At 41.2% G+C, this 18541-nt stretch overlaps 1 protein-coding gene across 3 annotated transcripts in view; it reads right to left on the reverse strand.

The window, feature by feature from the left end:
* The window catches only part of SMARCE1 (SWI/SNF related BAF chromatin remodeling complex subunit E1), a 36923-nt gene that overhangs the window by 2434 nt on the left and 15948 nt on the right, over nt 1-18541 (reverse strand). For all 3 annotated transcript variants that reach the window (XM_082273047.1, XM_082273046.1, XM_082273045.1), the window contains 3 exons: nt 12389-12560; nt 9895-10067; nt 3465-3566 (listed from right to left, as the gene is read on the reverse strand). In XM_082273047.1, the coding sequence (XP_082129173.1) occupies nt 3465-3566; nt 9895-10067; nt 12389-12560 (447 nt within the window). The remainder of the gene's footprint in view (nt 1-3464; nt 3567-9894; nt 10068-12388; nt 12561-18541) is intronic.

Raw genomic sequence — 18541 nt, forward strand, 5'->3', positions numbered from 1 at the left:
AAATAATCATACTTCTAGGAATCATGCAAGTACATACAATATTTAATTACAGGAGCACAGAACACACCACATCATTCTGCCATAGCTGTATCAAAGAACAGAGGGGCGCCAGACTAACTTATGCTGCCACACTATGGGGACGATCCAGAGACTGACTGCCACCATGCCATATGCTTGAATTGTTCATCCATTTGTGAGTTACCCCTTGTCTTACTGGAAGTGATTGTAAATGTAAAGTCTAGTTTTTTTTCTATTAAAAAAAATTGCTATGGGCGCACTTGAACCGAGCAGCAGCTCCATGTATCCATTCAGACACAGAGCCGTAGTTCGGCCCAGCGCCTACTCTCCCCTCATTGGCTGAGTTTGATTGACAGCAGTGGGAGGCCAATGGCACCACTGTTGTGTCTCAGCCAATCAGGAGGGAGAGTCCCGGACGACTGAGGCATTTGTGGACATCCCTGAATCAAGAAGGGGCGCAGGTAAGTATTAGAGGGGGCTGCTGCACACAGGCCAGTTTTTATCCTCATGCATAGAATGCATGAAGATAAAAACCTTCTGCCTTTACAAACACTTTAATGCTACACAGTCTGGTGCCCCTCTGTTCTTCTCTTCCACAATACAGGGCGCTTGCTTCGCTCTAAGGGTGCTGCCGCCAGGTGCTGCTTTGTCATTTTATAACCCTATGGACTCGAATAATGGACTTACCCATTTATATATTGATGTTTTCTTATGCATGACACTACGTTTATAGTACATCCCTCTAGCGCCACTACATTCCTACTGTCATAGCTGTATCAGAGCTAGTCTGTACTAAACACTGCATAAGCCTACCCATGTGATGCAAATTACCCAGAATGACTCTGGGCTACTAAAAAGCAATATACACCGATCAGCCATAACATTATGACCACTCACTGAGAGATTAAAGAAGAGCTCCAGGCTCCTGCATAAAAAATTAAAATCAGCAGCTAAAAACACTGTAGCTGCCTTTTTAGGACACTTACCTGTCCAGGAATCCATCCCCACTAAGTGATGCATAATTCTCTGATTGGGAGGGGGGGTGGGGGGCGGTACTTCCAGGCTGAGTTTGCCATGGCAAATTAGCCAGAAGTGGGAGCGGGTACCTGTCAAAAACAGGTACCGCCCCCTCAAAAAAAGGTGCCAAGTGTGAGGGAGGAGGCAGATGGGCTGAGCTCCACTTTAAGTGAACGGCATTGATTATCTATTTACAAGGACACCTGAAAATTGGTGAGATATATCAGACAGCAAGTGAACAACATGTTGTCCCTGAACTTGATGTGTTGAAAGTAGCAAAAATTGGCAAGCGTAAGGATTTGAGAAAAATTGATGAGAGCCAAAATTGTAATGACTAGATAACTGGGTCAGAGGATCTACAAAATTGCAGTTCCTGTGAGATGTTCCCAGTCTGCAGTGGTCAGGACTTATCAAAAATAGTCCAAAGAAAGAAAACCGGCGACAGGATCATGGGCAGCCAAGGCTCATTGATGCATACATGGAGTAAGGACTAGCTGATTCTATAGTAGAGCTACAATAGCTCAAATTACTGAAAAAGTTAATTTGGTTCTGATAGAAAGGTGTCAGAACACAGTGCATCGCAGTTCGTTGTGTATGAGGCTACGTGGCCGCAAAACCGGTCAGACCTGTGCTGACCCGTGTCCACAGGCAAAAGTGCCTACCATGGACATGTGAGAATTATACTGGACCACGGGCCAAAAAAAAGAAGGTGGCCTGGTCTGATGAATTAGGTTTTGTTTTTCATCATGTGGATGGCTGGGTGCGTGTGCGTCGTTTACCTGGGGGAAGAGAAGCATCAGGATGCAGCAAGGGAAGGTAGTGGTGGCATAATCTGCTACAGACGGCTTGGTGCCAGATACCACAGCACACCAGAGTTCTAGAGGGGTCCATGTCTCGATGGGTCAGGGCTGTTTTGGTGTCAAAAAGGGGGACCTACTGATTAGGTGGGTGGTCATAATGCGATTACTAATCGGTGTATAATGTACAAATTAAATATGCATTCTTTTTGAAATGTATGTGAATGTAACTGAGCCCAACGCCTGCTAAACTTTTTTTGGATAGAATAGGATGGGTTACAAGCTCGTGCAGGTCTTAATGAGCTAGTATTGTTTAACCGGTTCAGGTCCGCACTATAGCCATTTTACTGCTTCGAGGCAGCTCCTGTGCAACGAATCACAGACACTTCCAGGTAGGATGCGCGACCATTGGTGGCTCGCTTCTGCTGTGATCATACACAAGTGGGAGCCGACTGGTGGGTCTGGGGGACTCGATGTCCACCGCCACCTGCTGGTCGTGAGGAAGAGACACAGAACTGCAATCTGCCAATGTAAACTCAGTTTTGTCTAGGGATGCACCAATCTGACTTTTTTGGACCCGATACCGATATCTGGCGTTGTGAAATAGCCAATACCGGAACCGATCCGGAGCTACACACAAAGCATGCGGCTGCAGTACAGAGCAAAGCCGCTCCTTCACTTTTTATTTGGATACAGCACTTCACGACCACGCAATTGTCAGATTAAGTTACGCGGTGCCGTCAAAGTAAGGTAAATCTTCCGGAGGTCAAATAGTTAAAAAGACTCACTCTTTCTGCCCAAGCGACGACTGTCACCAAGTTGAAGTGATGAGTAACCTCCTCAAGACTGCACCCTGACAGCAATAAAAACCTGACAGAATTCTAACCCTTTTCTACTTTAACCTTTTAAATGCTGTGTCCTGGTTTGGAAAGTTTCCCATCACTTCATATCGGTCTACAGAACAGAAGGGGGAAGGCTCCTCAATGAGGACCTTGAATACAATAAAAACAGACCTGGGTCTCTGCTGTATTTAAAAAAAAAAAAAAAGGGGGCAAGCTGAAACTTTTTTTTTTGGATGAGCAAAATATTCTATGCAGAAACTGTTAGGGGACCAATGAAACCATAATATGGTTAGTTGAATGTACACTGTACACAGGAATATATGGAGATTGCCCTGCAGAGCACAGAATGACTAAGTGCTCTTGCTCACAATACTCCTGTTTTTCAAACTTTTTTTTATGTATTTGCGCATATTTTCACGCATGTATTCTTGGTCTGCACAATATGTAAATGGGCTTTTGAGCACATTTGTGGTAAAGCCTGAAGTAGTGATTTCACCCATTAGCTTCAATAGCCCATCTGTTGTCAGCACTCCTCTCCTCTGCAGCCATGCTAACACAGGAGAGTGGGATAAGATGACCAGACTGGAGAAATTTGAAAATAGGCAAGTATATACTGCTTGCTTATACAGATTAGTAAGCAAAGGTGTTAAGAAGGGGGGGGGGGGGTTAAGGCTAGGTGGGGTGTAAGCTGGAATTCTATCTTAGGAACAAGCTCAAAAGTACATCAGTGAGTACAGATTTTATTTCCCTTACTCTTGATGGCTGGTTATCCATTTCAAATAGGACTTACCCGTTTAAGCTCATTGTTGAAAGCTTCGGTACTTTCTAAGAACTTCCTTTTCTTCTCCTGATGACGATCTTCAATCTGTAGTAGCTCTGCTTCCAGTTTACGCTGGTGAAAACAAAAGAGGGTTGTGAGAGAGTGGCTCAAGGGTGGCTCAGTAAAATACGTTCCCAACTTACAAGTGCATGTCGCACTTTGTTCCCATTTTTCTAGGTGGTCTGGATTCTGCGCCAACTTCCTGGGCGGACCCCTTACTTTCCAGCTTTCTTCCACAATAGTCCACAGAAACTGCCCTTCTGAAATTCACCAAAGACTTAACTTCTAAAACCAATGGCCACCAGTCAGTACTATTAACATTACAGGGAGTGCAGAATTATTAGGCAAATGAGTATTTTTGAGGATTAATTTTATTATTGAACAACAACCATGTTCTCAATGAACCCAAAAATCTCATTAATATAAAAGCTGACTATTTTTGGAAGTAGTTTTTAGTTTTAGCTATTTTAGGGGGATATCTGTGTGTGCAGGTGACTATTACTGTGCATAATTATTAGGCAACTTAACAAAAATCAAATATACAGTATACCCATTTCAATTATTTATTTTTACCAGTGAAACAAATATAACATCTCAACATTCACAAATATACATTTCTGACATTCAAAAACAAAACAAAGACAAATCAGTGACCTTTCTTTGCAAGGACACTCAAAAGCCTGCCATCCATGGATTCTGTCAGTGTTTTGATCTGTTCACCATCAACATTGTGTGCAGCAGCAACCACAGCCTCCCAGACACTGTTTAGAGAGGTGTACTGTTTTCCCTCCTTGTAAATCTCACATTTGATGATGGACCACAGGTTCTCAATGGGGTTCAGATCAGGTGAACAAGGAGGCCATGTCATTAGCTTTTCTTCTTTTATACCCTTTCTTGCCAGCCACGCTGTGGAGTACTTGGACGCGTGTGATGGAGCATTGTCCTGCATGAAAATCATGTTTTTCTTGAAGGATGCAGACTTCTTCCTGTACCACTGCTTGAAGAAGGTGTCTTCCAGAAACTGGCAGTAGGACTGGGAGTTGAGCTTGACTCCATCCTCAACCCGAAAAGGCCCCACAAGCTCATCTTTGATGATACCAGCCCAAACCAGTACTCCACCTTGCTGGCGTCTGAGTCGGACTGGAGCTCTCTGCCCTTTACCAATCCAGCCACGGGCCCATCCATCTGGCCCATCAAGACTCACTCATTTCATCAGTCCATAAAACCTTTGAAAAATCAGTCTTGAGATATTTCTTGGCCCAGTCTTGACGTTTCAGCTTGTGTGTCTTGTTCAGTGGTGGTCGTCTTTCAGCCTTTCTTACCTTGGCCATGTCTCTGAGTATTGCACACCTTGTGCTTTTGGGCACTCCAGTGATGTTGCAGCTCTGAAATATGGCCAAACTGGTGGCAAGTGGCATCTTGGCAGCTGCACGCTTGACTTTACTCAGTTCATGGGCTGTTATTTTGCGCCTTTTTCCACACGCTTCTTGCGACCCTGTTGACTATTTTGAATGAAATGCTTGATTGTTCGATGATCATGCTTCAGAAGCTTTGCAATTTTAAGAGTGCTGCATCCCTCTGCAAGATATCTCACTATTTTTGACTTTTCTGAGCCTGTCAAGTCCTTCTTTTGACCCATTTTGCCCAAGGAAAGGAAGTTGCCTAATAATTATGCACACCTGATATAGGGTGTTGATGTCATTAGACCACACCCCTTCTCATTACAGAGATGCACATCACCTAATATGCTTAATTGGTAGTAGGCTTTCGAGCCTATACAGCTTGGAGTAAGACAACATGCATAAAGAGGATGATGTGGTCAAAATACTCATTTGCCTAATAATTCTGCACTCCCTGTAGACCTTTCTACTGCCTTCCACACAGCCGACCACCCAATCCTCCTCAAAACACTCGCTCCCTTGGCCTCCAAGCCTCTGCTCTTTCCTGGTTCTCCTACCCATGTAAGCTCACCTTCACGGTCATCTAGAACTTTACCTCCAATCCCTCCTCTTTTTGTAGGGGGTCCCATAAGGCTCTGTCCCTGGACCGGTTCTATATCTACACCTCTTCTTAGTCAATTAATGACCTTGAGTTGCTTCCAATACCATCTTTATACTGACCACATACAAACTTCTCTCTCTACTCCTCAGCTCACCCCCTTCAGCCTCCTACTATCTTACTAACCTAATACCTGACATATTGGTATGGATGTCAAACCACCAACTCCTAAAAAACTCAGTCTTTGAAAAACTGAATAATATTTCCTCCCGCAGTCTTTTTCCCGTTGAGATCAACCACTTGCCAATCTCATAACTTAGTTATATGGCAGCAGAGCGGCTCTCCTGCGTCAGATAACCCACTTAGTACATGATCTGGCACTTCCAGGTAAGGGGTGTGATTAAAAACAAAACAAGCGGAACAGCGGGTGCCGGCAAATGGACGTCCGCCAGCACCTGCTGATCCGCGAGGAGAGACACAGAAAAGAGCATGTTAATGCAGAGCTCGGTTCTGTCAGCAGGGATGTGATGGATTTTCTTTCCTAGCTAGCAACTGACTCTCTTAAACAACTCAGCCTCAGGTACTACCTTTTATATCGCTTCCCCCTCCCTTTAGATAGCAAGCTTTCATGGGCAGGGACGCCTAATCCATGTGCCTTGAATTGTATTTTAATTGTACTGGTTCCCTTTATTTTGTAAAGTGCAGGGCAAATTGTTGGTGTTATACGAACACTGTATTATAAAAAAGAAAAAAAAAAAACTGGTCATAGACAGAATTCCTTTCCACTGAGTATGAGCAGATCATTAGATACACAGCAGAGAGGGCAGAGGTAACAGAGCTATTCTAAAGCGAACAGGAATGACTATTATTGGGCTTCTGGTATGAAATGAGCTGACCGGCATACATGGAAGACAAACCAAATGGAATTTCTGCACAAAGAGGAGTATTTTTGCCTTAACTAGACCAGCAATTAAGATGTCATTGTTCATAAGAAAAGGACTGGCCCACAACAAGTATGCAGATCAAGAGTTTTGACTAAAGCCCCGTACACGTACCGATCGTCGGCCGAACGATCGGCCGTCTTTTGTCTGAGGGCTGTCTTGTCTGTTGAAAAGTGCAAAAGACTGCACACGAATTTTGTCGGCCAACAACAGCCGACTGCAGAAGTGATGTCATGTGATGGTTAACTTTCCTGGTTTTTTTTCTTTTCTGAGCATGCCCAGTCTTGCTAATCGGCTGTCTGTCGGCCGAAACCTGTACTGACTGGCGAACAATCGGCCGCTCTGGTGTTGGACAAGAAAAATTTTAATGCTTGCACGACAGATTCTTTTCGGCCAAAAGTGCGCTGCCGGCTGTCGGAAGCATCATACTAACAAGCCGAAAATCGGCCGATCGTTCGGCGGCCGATTCTTTTCGGCCGACAATCTGCACGTGTGTACGGGCCTTTAGACTCTGCATGCTCATTCCAGGGAGTCATATACTAAAGCCAAAGACAGCTCATTGGAGAACCAACTGGGTTGTCATTCAAATGCTAAAAAAAATTCCAGACGAGGGACTTCCTCGTGCTAAGTAGTGTGGATGAGCTCCAGAACTTTTATCAGTAAGTACTATCTGCCAAATGATTTTGCAACTTTGTCATACCAGAGAAAGCTCCAAAAAATAAAGAATTCAAAATGTTCTACTAAAGACTAGTAAACTTTAGCATACTGTCAGCAGATCTGTGTCCCCATTATGTGAAGCTTTGGGATTCAGAAAACACCTTTAACCGCATCGGTGGATCTGGGTGAGGCGTATTTCTATCTAATCTCAGCAAGCTCAGTCATAATCCCATCTCCAGAAGAGACACATTGTTGTAGTTATAAAAAACCTTCAGTACTCTTTAGGACTAGAACACCTACAAACAGTTTATCCTTCATTAAGTATTAAAAGAGAAAAATGGGAGCCTTAAAATTAAAGCAGTATTAAAAACACAAGCTTCCCAGCTCGTAGATGTGGTGGTTGCACCAGTTCTTTTTAACCCCCAACGCTGACGCAACACACATATGCCGCCTCACGGAAGTGGGCTTTTCAGTTCACACTGCCATGTGCATACACGCAGGGGGTGTCAAGTAAAAGTTAACGACACCCCCAGTTGAGATCGCATATCGCAGTGCGATCTGCAAGTTCGCACAGAATCGGATCGCACTAGTGTGAACCACCATGCAATCCGATTCTAATGCGGATAAAAAAAAAGGGTCATGTGCGTGTTTAGTGAGTTTGCGGTGTGAATCAGCCATACAAACTGTATGGCTGAAATTTGCACTGCACATGAGATCGCATGTAATTTAGGAACAGTGCGCTCCGAATTACATGCGATCTCTGTGATTTCACTAATGTGAACCGGCCCTGAAAATACAAGATAACATTTGTAATAATTTCTATGTGTAATAGTATAGTTTCTACATGGTATCCATTTGCTTCATTGATGTGAATAGCAGGTCATGGAATTCTGAAGTTTTTATTTACAATATGTGGAATGTAGTTCCTGCGCCATCTTGGAAAGGTTTCACTAATCACCCTAATGCTGCTAGTACATTAACTGATACCAAATAAAACAGTTTAAACATATAGTGTAAGGGGGGTTGTACTGCGCTTTAGGAATTGCTCAACCAGAGATTATGATAAGACTCTCCAAGAGGAAGTGGACGGCGTTGGAACAAATGATCCATAACAACAGCCATTTATGGTCAAGTGATACTGGCGTATTACGGTCCTCATTGAGGTGAGCATTTAGAGCACTTAGAAGTGATTTCACTGAAAGGACTCGGGACACGAAAAATCAGGTGGAGGAAGAATTTTTACCCACCGAGAAGCACTTTATTTATATTGACTTATTTTGCACAAGAAACTATATTGGACACTTGAATTTATTTACCCACCAAGAAGCACTTTATATTGGTTGATTTTGCACAAGAAATTTTTATTAGACACCTGTATTTATTTATTTTATGTTTATAACATTCATCGATACTTTATTATTGACTTTATAAGAAGAGGAATATCAGTATTATATACAGTGGTTTATTGTTATACAAAGTGAACCAGTGCGTAGTTATAAGCACTTTATTATCCAATATAACTGGGACACTAGCACTTTTGGAATTACCAGTATATTGACACCAGCACTTTTAAAAAATTACCAATTCAAGGATACGGATATTATTTGAAGCACACTAATCGCGGTGGAGCACAATAAACTACCCCTCTCACCCTCTATTAAGATGGATTATTATAGAAGGTACTGTTTGAAGAAATATACATATATTGCCCTATTTACTTTTATGAAATAAGGATTTATTCGAGAAGAGTGGATATATAACCAAAGTCTTATCATAATCTCTGGTTGAGCAATTCCTAAAGCGCAGTACAACCCCCCTTACACTACATTTTATTTACAACACTCCACATAAAAAGCACATTTTTTGTTTAGGTTACTAAGCATATGAGCAATTAAAAATATTCTTTAAAAAAAAAAAAAAAAAAGAAAAAAAGAAAAAAAAAAAAAAAAAAGAAACTTGGTGGTTTGGGCTTTTACACAACTGATAGCCTTTTATTTATAAAACGTAAAAACTGATCTCCAGCTTTTAGTGGAGTTGAAATAATTTGTATGGACCAAGCTGAGCCAAACAAACGATTTCACTAACAAATGCAGATCTCTGTGCTGTATGGACTCTTGTGTCCCATACAACAAAATCAAGGCTGACCTCTACTCAACCATTCACAGGGAGCTTTATATTCTATGAAAGAACACAAAGCTTCCTCTGAATTGGCTCTGAGTCGGAGATCATGTTGTCATCTGCTCACCTCAGCCATTCAGAGGAAGCTTTGTATTATTTAATCAGAAAACACAAAGCTCCCTGTGAACGACTGGGCATAGCTCATCCTGACATTTTGTTCCTTGGTGTGGGATCGGATGTGCTTATCCCATTGTTGGAACACAGCGCTGTAAACTCTATGTAGCCGAGTCTGAAAGCTGGGGACCAGCTTTAAAAATGGAGCTTAAAATTTTGTTTTGAAAGGGTTATGGCCCCTGCAATGCTTTTTTTTTTTTTTTGCAGTCCATGTATTTATTGGAGAGTTTTAACCTAATTTCCGGCCCCATTTCCTCCCAGCCTCAAAAGGTTTGTTGTAAAATCTCCAGGCAATTTCTGGTTTACATGGCTCAGAAGGGTCCAGAAAAGAACTTGGTGGCTTCCTAAAATATAATCTAAAACATCATTCAACAGCTAATACTGATTTGTGCTCTCCTGAAAAGACCATTTCCCATACCAATAAAGGCAAAACATGCCTGTGAAAAGCATTTCAGTACAAACACATGGCATAATATGGGGTTCAGAGTTTCATACTGAGATATCATTCTCACCTGATGCACCATGAGGGACTGGACCTGTCTCTTAAGAACCTGCATTCTGGCTGTTGTGACCACAGACCTCACATCTGGCACCACGCTCTCACTCAAGATCTCACTGATTAACCGGTGATTCCTCTGGAAGCGTGCAGCAGCAGTGTGCTTCATGGAAAAACCATCATCATAGTCTGCAAGACAGAGCAAAGCTTTGTTATAAAAAAGTTTTTATTTACGATATATTTGAACATAATCTGCTTAATATGAAAAAACTTAAGCAGTGTGTTACCATTTTTTTTTTACAACCTTTTTTTCTATGTATAATTTGTAACTATATATGTACACAGAAGCAACAGGTATTACATATGCAGGTTCTGTTTCCTGCCCAAAAGTGCTGCCCAGTGGTTCTACCCATCAACATGATCTTCATCCAATCCAGCCAAGAACTCTATAATGGAGACCCAACAAGTTTATGATTGTGAGATTTCATGATGCAAGAGCCAAGTTTTAACCATTTTACAGTTAAATGCTTCTTAACAACCAATGTGGATAACTTCCGTCGCTGAATTTTCAGTCAATATCTTGTGTGTTGGCTAGAAAAAACTGGAGTGGATCAAGAACACCTCATTTTGAACCACTAGGGGGTGTTACAGTACACACAATGGGACGCCTGTAACTATTTTAATAGGGTCATTATGCAAATGCGTGTACGAGTTTACTTGCTGTAATTCGGTTTATCCTTGAAATGTGGCGTTTCATTTCAAAGTCACGTAAGCATGACATTTGCAGCTTAAAGTGTACGAAAAATGAACATTTTTTATTCTTTTTTACCTTTAACTACTCCTACCAAGTTTGTTTTTGTTACCCGCATCCCCCTGGAGAGACGTCTCTTTACTTCCTGTGCTTGAGATTGAATAATAAATAGGAAATCTCTTAAAAATGAATATAACCTGGTCCAGGAACAAGTGTCCTTATTGGAGGATTTTGCCTCATCTTATGCGGTGATTACAATTTACAATTCTTGGATTTCCACCACTTTCTGTCTTCGTGGCAATTGCTAGCAGGGAAATAGAGAGTTAAATCTGCCCAGTGGGGAGAGCAATAAACAACCCCCCACCCCTCCACTCTATAAAAAGATGCCTTTACATAGACTGCAAAAGGTGAACACATAAATGGCAGCAGAGGGGACCCTGACTGTATAGAATGGTGGATGTAGATGCTGGGTAAAGATCATCTGAAGGACAGATCAATCATACATGAAATATTACAACGTTTACGTTCTCTGACCATAACAGAGATCCCGTCAGCAACTTGAAATAAATGTGTCACTCAAACATCAATGCCAGAGCCTATCAGTGTGAGGTGTAGCATCAGATGAGTAAGAAGAGTCTGTAAAGCATTGACACAGCAGGAATAGGCCTCTTGCAAATGGTACTGATCCTTGAGCTTCAGCATTTTTGGATGTCATTTCAGGCATTTGTTATCTGCATATTTGCGCACAATATATTCCTAAGGCAAAATTGAATATTCAAAATATTTATGCCCATATTTGCTCGTATGGATGCAAAGAATGCAGATTTTTGTATTTTATTCTTTCTTTTACTCCGGAACATTGTAAACAGTGGGCTGCATTTTAGAAAAAAAAGCTTATATATGCCACTTGACATTTATGTTATAAATGCATGTTTCAACAATGATCTTGATGTTTATACATTACTATGTATAAGATAATTCTTGTATATTTTCTGTTCTCTCGGTCAACTGGTTTTATTTTCTTTAAAAATCCACAAAAAAAAAAAAAAAAAAAAAAAAAAAAGGGACAGTGCAAAAATAAAATAAGTAAAAGCACCCCCATCCCTCCGTGCTCACGTGCAGAAGCAAGCACATACATAAGTCGCGCACGTATATGATGTTTGCACCAAATGTGAGGTATCGCTATAAACGTGATAGCAAAAGCAAAAATTTTAGTGCAAGACATCCTCTAGCTCTAAACTGGTAACCTGTAAAAATATTTAAAGCGTCGCCTATGGAGATTTTAAAGTATCATAGTTTGTTGCCATCTATTTACTCTACGTAACATCTTTTAGATCCTACCAAAAATTGGGTTATATATTGTAGTTTTTGCATTACTATTTATTATTGTATAAAAAATTAGTTTGGAAACTGTTGCACAAATACTGTGTGACATAAAAAAATAGCAACGATCACCATTTTATTCTCTAGGGTCTCTGCTTATCAGAGATCCTAAAGAATAAAATGGTAATCGTTGTAATTTTTTTGAGATATATATATAAAAAAAAAAAAAAATTATATATATATAAACAATTATTATTGTTTGGGGTTCCAAGCAATTTTCTAGCAAAAAAATGACTGATTTTTTACATGTAAACAAAAAGTACCAGAAAAGGCATGGTTTTTAAGTGGTTGAACAAGCTGAATGGCTACCAAGCACAGCTGCACCACATTTTCCACTCCAGTTTTAGTGAATCAACCTCAATGTTGTTTGACTCACCATCTGGATCTTCTGCTGGCTGAATACTCATATAAGGCTCTCCTTTGTCTATGCGGGACTGGCGCTGTCGGCTTTCTTCCTCTAGGGCAGCTTCAGCTCTGCTTTTGGCATTGATATAAGCGAGATAAGCAGGTGAGTTGTGGTAGGTTTTCATTGACTCATTGTACTCGATCTGCAGGAAATCACAGAAATGCCCACAATTAATATTTCACACAAGATATATGAACCTGACCTCCCTGATTTCAGCATACATGATCATGTAAAATTTCAAGTTTTGATTTGGGTCTACTGTTTTTTTTCTTTAGGAGTATTTGCATTCTGCTGTGTCCGCACCGGAAAAAGAAAAGTTGACTTGTGTGTTTTTAAAATGTATGCTCTTTGAGATTACCTTCAAGGTGACACCAACTGTTTTTCTACAATGAAGATGTGTCTTGAGGTATGTGAACAGAATCAGAAGTCATAGTAACATGCCAGGTTGTCTAAACCTGGATTTTTTTTCTTCACCTAGCACGGTTTAGGATTTATGTAATGCTTAGGCCCCTTTCACACTTGTGCGACCTAAAAGTTACACGATTTTGCCTGGACCTGAAGCATTGCCTGTGTAATCTTAAGATCTATGGACCTCAAAACGCATCGGACCAAATTAGTGCAGGGACTACTTTGATGTTGTTGCAAATTGAAGTCGCACAGATATGAACGGTACTCATTGGAAATCATGAAGTACGGCTTATCATGCGACTTTGCAGTCCCAAGTCACAGGACAAGTCGCACATGTGTGAAACGGCCTTATCTGAATAGAATAAAAGGGTGCTGAAAGAACTGTCTAATACTTGGAATTGGGGTAAGGAACATTTGCAAACGTGTAAAATGCCCAGCATCAGAAGATTTTTTTAACATTAAGATTTTAAATAAAATATCTGTCTATCTCTCCACTGCAAGAGGAGAATGGTCAGTGCACCATTTGTCCCATCATAACATTAGCTATATATTTATTTATATCTAGGTCATGTGACATTAGGGCCTGTATCAAGGGACGTGTGTCAATGGCATTAGTCAGGTGTTTCTGAGGAGATTCAGAATCTCATGTGACAAATATTAACCATTTGCTGACCAACCTATAGTAAGGCACTTCCGGGTAGTAGGTGCGAGTGTGTGCCACTGGCGGCTCGCTCCCACTGATTCTACACAGCAGGATTCGATCAGCAGGGCCTGCAGACTCTATGTCCACCAGCATCCGCTGATCATTTGGTACGCAGGTAGAATGGCAGTCTGCCTACGTAAACAAGGCAGATTGCCATTTTGTAAGACATGGATCCTGTGTTTCTGCAAAACAGGGACACGGAACCATGCCTTCCCCTAGTAAAAGCACCTCCCATTCTACACTAAAATACTGGCTAGGCACAGTTAACCCCTTGATCGCCCCTGATTGTAAGCCCTTCCCAGCCAGTGTCAGTGCATATTTTTAGCACTTATCACTGTATTAGTTCCAAATAAGTGTCAGTGCCTGATTTGTCTGCCGCAATATCGCAGTCCTGCTATAAGTTGCTGATTGCTACCATTACTAGTAAAAATAGATAAAAATTCCATAAATATATCCCAAAGTTTGTATCAATATACGCCTATTGAGATTTTTTTTTTACCTAAAACATTTAGCAGAATACATATTGGTCTAAATAGATTAGAAAATTAGATTTTTTTGCAGTAAGTAAAAAATATTTACAAACTGGGTCGGTTTTTTGTTCAAAGCGCAAAAAAACAAAAAAACAAAAAAAAAAAAAAAAAGGTGGTGATCAAAATCAAATACCACTAAAAGAAAGCTATTTCTGGGGGGGGGTTGCTGTATCGCAAAAAAATTGCCTGGTCACAAAGGAGGTAAATCTTCGGGAGATGAAGTGGCTGAGGTCCGCAACGACAGACTTGTGACAATGGCATCCATTTAAGATGCTTCCGAGAAGATTCAAAATTTGACAGCCCTAAAAAAGCAAGGCACTAAATGTGCAAAAATGTAACCAAGTCAAAAGTTCTCCCCTCCCCTCTTGTAGAGTATAATCCAACAGGTCAGCTCTGAGGCTTGTTCTTGCATTAGGGAAGGTGGGAACAAAGCGCCAACTTCTGCACTGTTGGCTCACATATGCAGAGTCAGAGTAAGCATCTTGTGCTTCGGGGTTTAAAAGATGTTCAGGGTATGGAGGACAAGACCAGGTATGTGTATAAACCTCCATATTCTAGCATTGCATTTCTACTGTCCGTATAACAACTGTACAACAGACTGGCATCACCTGTTAGCGTAACTATACAAACTGGCCTCTTTTACAAATTTATATATACACAGTGACCAAGGTAAGGGCAGCATGGTGGCTTTATAGCACTCTTGCCTTGAAGCCCCAGTTTGATCCCCTCCAGAGCCTTCATTTGTATTGAAGTTTACATATTCTCCCTTAAGATTGTATAGTTCCCGTGAACAGTACATTTGGATATGGGGGTTTGGGTGCCAAAACCAAATGTTAATTTTATTGCTAAGAATCCATTTCCCAATCCCAACTATCCTTAGCACATTCTATCATACAAACACTATCTAATCCCCTAGCCTAAAAATGACCCTATAACATTTTCCCCAATCAATAGTATATATGGTGCTGCATCCTCAAAAATAAACTTCAGCCTTAACCCTAATCATTAACCTAGCTAACCACAAACTCAACAATAAGGCTGCGACTTACCTTTTATGTCATTAGTACACCACACAAACCATCCCACGCTGTAAAGCAACAGCACCCAAATTGTGCCACTTTATAAACGGATGATCCATCCCTCTACTGTTCCGAGCTTCTGACCTCCCATGATCCAAACACTTTGCAGACTGACTAGAGACCAACCTAGCTTTCTCCTGTAGTATACATGTTCTATGACTGTACTAGATATTAAAGTGCAAGCCTCTTGGGGGAGGGGGGGGGGGGTCAGATATCTAACCAAGAAAAGCAGAAGGCAGGAAATATGGCCACCCTTTTATTGTTTGGAAGCAAATGTGAACTACTGTGGAGCTACCACCCACCTAACAAAGTGGTAAATGGGAATAATTGGTGCTCCCTCACACTTTCAACAAACTGAAAGCTAATTCAATAAATCATTGAAGCCTTAGCGAGTGAGCTGTGTAATTTTAGGCTCGGTTCACACAGGGGCAACTTGTCAGACGACTTAGTCAACTGAAAAGTTGCGCTCCATTTAGTGCAATGGAAACATTCTAATCAGAGCGACTCAAACCACTCTGACTTTGAAAAAGGTTCCTGCACTACTTGGGGGTGACTTCGGAGTGGCTTGCATTGACTTCTATTAAGGAAGTCGTTTGCGATCCATGCTGAAGTCGCGCTGTACGGGGCAGCTTCAGAGTGTGGCGACTTTGAAGCCACCCCAGTGTGAATCAAGCCTTAAACTAGTCCTTTACAAAGTTATTTTTATCACTTGAGATAAAACCATGGATTGGCAGTTGTGTGGGCACGTGAGGATCGATCCACCAGTAGACTAAGGCTCCAACAGTCAGCTTTTTCTACAAGACTCTAAGGGCTCATACACACTAGTGGTGTGCTCTTCACAGAATTTACAGGCGGTGACGTGGTGTTATCACCTCATCACCATCTGCTTTAAACTCATGCTCCCAGCAGTTGCAGGGTTCAGGCACAGCGTAGCGTCCGCTCAAAATGGCGTGTAATTCTTGTTGTGTAAATCCCCAGCTGTTGCCTCTGCAGCTAAAGAGGGTAGCGCTTGGGTGGCGGTAAAAGTGTGGCCCGACCGCTGGTTTTTACAGTGCCCCCTCCCCCCAACTGCTAGAGTGAATGAGCACTCAAACTGCTGAAGGGCGCACTAATGAAAATGTTTAAAGAATAAGTTGGCCATTTGGGAAAGAAAATAATAAATGTACAGTCTAGAAAGCATTGCATCTGTGATCAATGTATCAGGAGTGCAATCCCAAACTTCTGCAGACAATCCCTGCATAGAGGCTGGCTGTTTACAAGCTGCAGGGCTTGTGAAAGAACTGCAATTCTGCTCATCAGCAACCTTGCAGTCCTTTTAGCACTACAAGCTAGGGATCAACCAATATTGTTTTTTCAGGGCCCATACCGATTTCCAGGCCATCTTTCAGGCCAATAGCCGATATTAGGTGCTGATATTCTGCACGTTTAAAGTTTTTAGTTTTACACTGTCCTTAAAAAAAAAAAAAATTTTTTGATCGCTTTTATTGCTGTCACAAGGAATGTAAACTTTCCTTGTGACAGTGGCGGGTACTCTTTATGGAGGGATCTGGGGGTCTAAAAGACGTTCCCATGCCGCTCCTTTTAATGACAATCAAGCGGCTGCTCAGCCGCATCAGTCGCCATTACAAGCAAGCCGACCGTCTGCTCTGATTAACAGTACCGGGGTGATGTCCCTAGCTGCAGGCATCACTCCGGTACAACCACTTGAAGAAAAATCTGCAAGTTTGTTGTCGATACTTCAAAAAAAGTGAATATCAGCCCCACCGATAATCGGTCAATCCTTACTACAAGCCATCAGCACCAATGGCTGACTAAATGACACGGCCATGTGGGCATTGCCCTTTATGCGCAGGTTATTTTAAAAAAGTGACAGCGGACACCAGGAGAAGATCCTCTCCTGGCATCCGGAAAGTTGCAGCTTCTGGAACATGTTGCATGTTCTTCTCTAAATACGGGTGGAACATTTAACGTGTTCCAAAAGGTGAATTTATCCTTTAAAGACAGCATGAGAGTCCACATGCCAGCAGCCACCATAAATCTGAATTTTAAGAGCCGTTGGCCTTTAAAATCTCATGTAAGCACATGCATATTGTACAGAATGCAAGCACTAGTCAAAGTTTTACCAATGGTATACTAACCAGAAAAGACAAATTTTACCAAGTCCTCCATTTCTAAATAATGCAGATTAGTCCGAATAGAAAAAAAAAAATTACAAAAAATGACCAATTGCTCCCCTCTCTCCTAAGAACTTAAGTTCTTCTCCGATAAACATTTTCCAACACTTGTAAGTACATTTGTCATTTCTAGATTCTGTGTAGCAGAGCAGCAACATCTGTAGAAAAACAGCTATTGTGCAATTATAAAAAAAAAAAAAAAAAAAAAAAAAAAAAGAAGAACAGCCAGAGATATGAAATACATCACAGCAACAAAAACACAAGCTTCATGCATGAACACTACAGAATGCACGGATGTCTCTGAAGGCAAAATAAATCTAGAATACAGTTTATAGAGGAAGGGCAACATTCACATAACTTCTTAGGTTATATATACAGTGTACAGAAAAAAAGAAGTATACATGTTTTTTCCAAAGGTGCCTATTCAGATAGCAAGTTTATATAGAGGGGTTAGAGATCAGGAAACCTATTTTCTATTTCACAAAATCACTGCCAGACCTAATCTAAACTATAAGATAACCACATACTGGTGAATTTTTACTAAGAGATCCAATGTGTCTCAGTAGCATTAAATCCGTCATCTACCAAGGTCAGCCTGTCTGCGAGTAACTACATTGTAAGGAGGAGAATCGACAGCTTTGGGATACAGTCTACCTAAAGGACTTCATTGGGGTGTGGCATGGAATCATTGGGGAAGTGGCCAGAGCCAAGTAGACCGAACGTGGAAGAAAGCAGGCATTACACAGACAACCCACCTAGCCTTTCACAATGTATTGTGATGTATTGTATGTTTTCCAAATATATTGCAAGGTCACAAAATGTCATTTCATTCATCTGCTGAGTGGCAACTCATTGTTATTGGTAACACACTGCGCAAAAAAAAAAAAAAAAAAAAAAAAAAGTACAGCATATCCTCCTACCTTTTTTCAATGCCCACCACTGCAACAGTGGTATGAACTGAACTCCTAGCAAATGGCCTTGTCTATGCGCAGGGATTGCATTGGGCAAAGTTGCCCGACGCATATAGTATGAATGGGCCCTAATTGGACTTAACGTTCCATTGACTAATCCTCAGCAATTTATCAATTAAAGCACATATTTGACTTTTTATGTTTCTTAGCATCAGACAACCAGAAATCGTGAAATCCCTGAAGCAATTTAAAGGCAGTTGATGGACACTATCAATATATGAAGGAGATCCCCTTTCAAGAAGTATCACTGCAGACAGT

Source organism: Pelophylax lessonae (genome assembly GCF_965119305.1).
Source record: "Pelophylax lessonae genome assembly, chromosome: 11".
Taxonomy (NCBI): domain Eukaryota; kingdom Metazoa; phylum Chordata; class Amphibia; order Anura; family Ranidae; genus Pelophylax; species Pelophylax lessonae.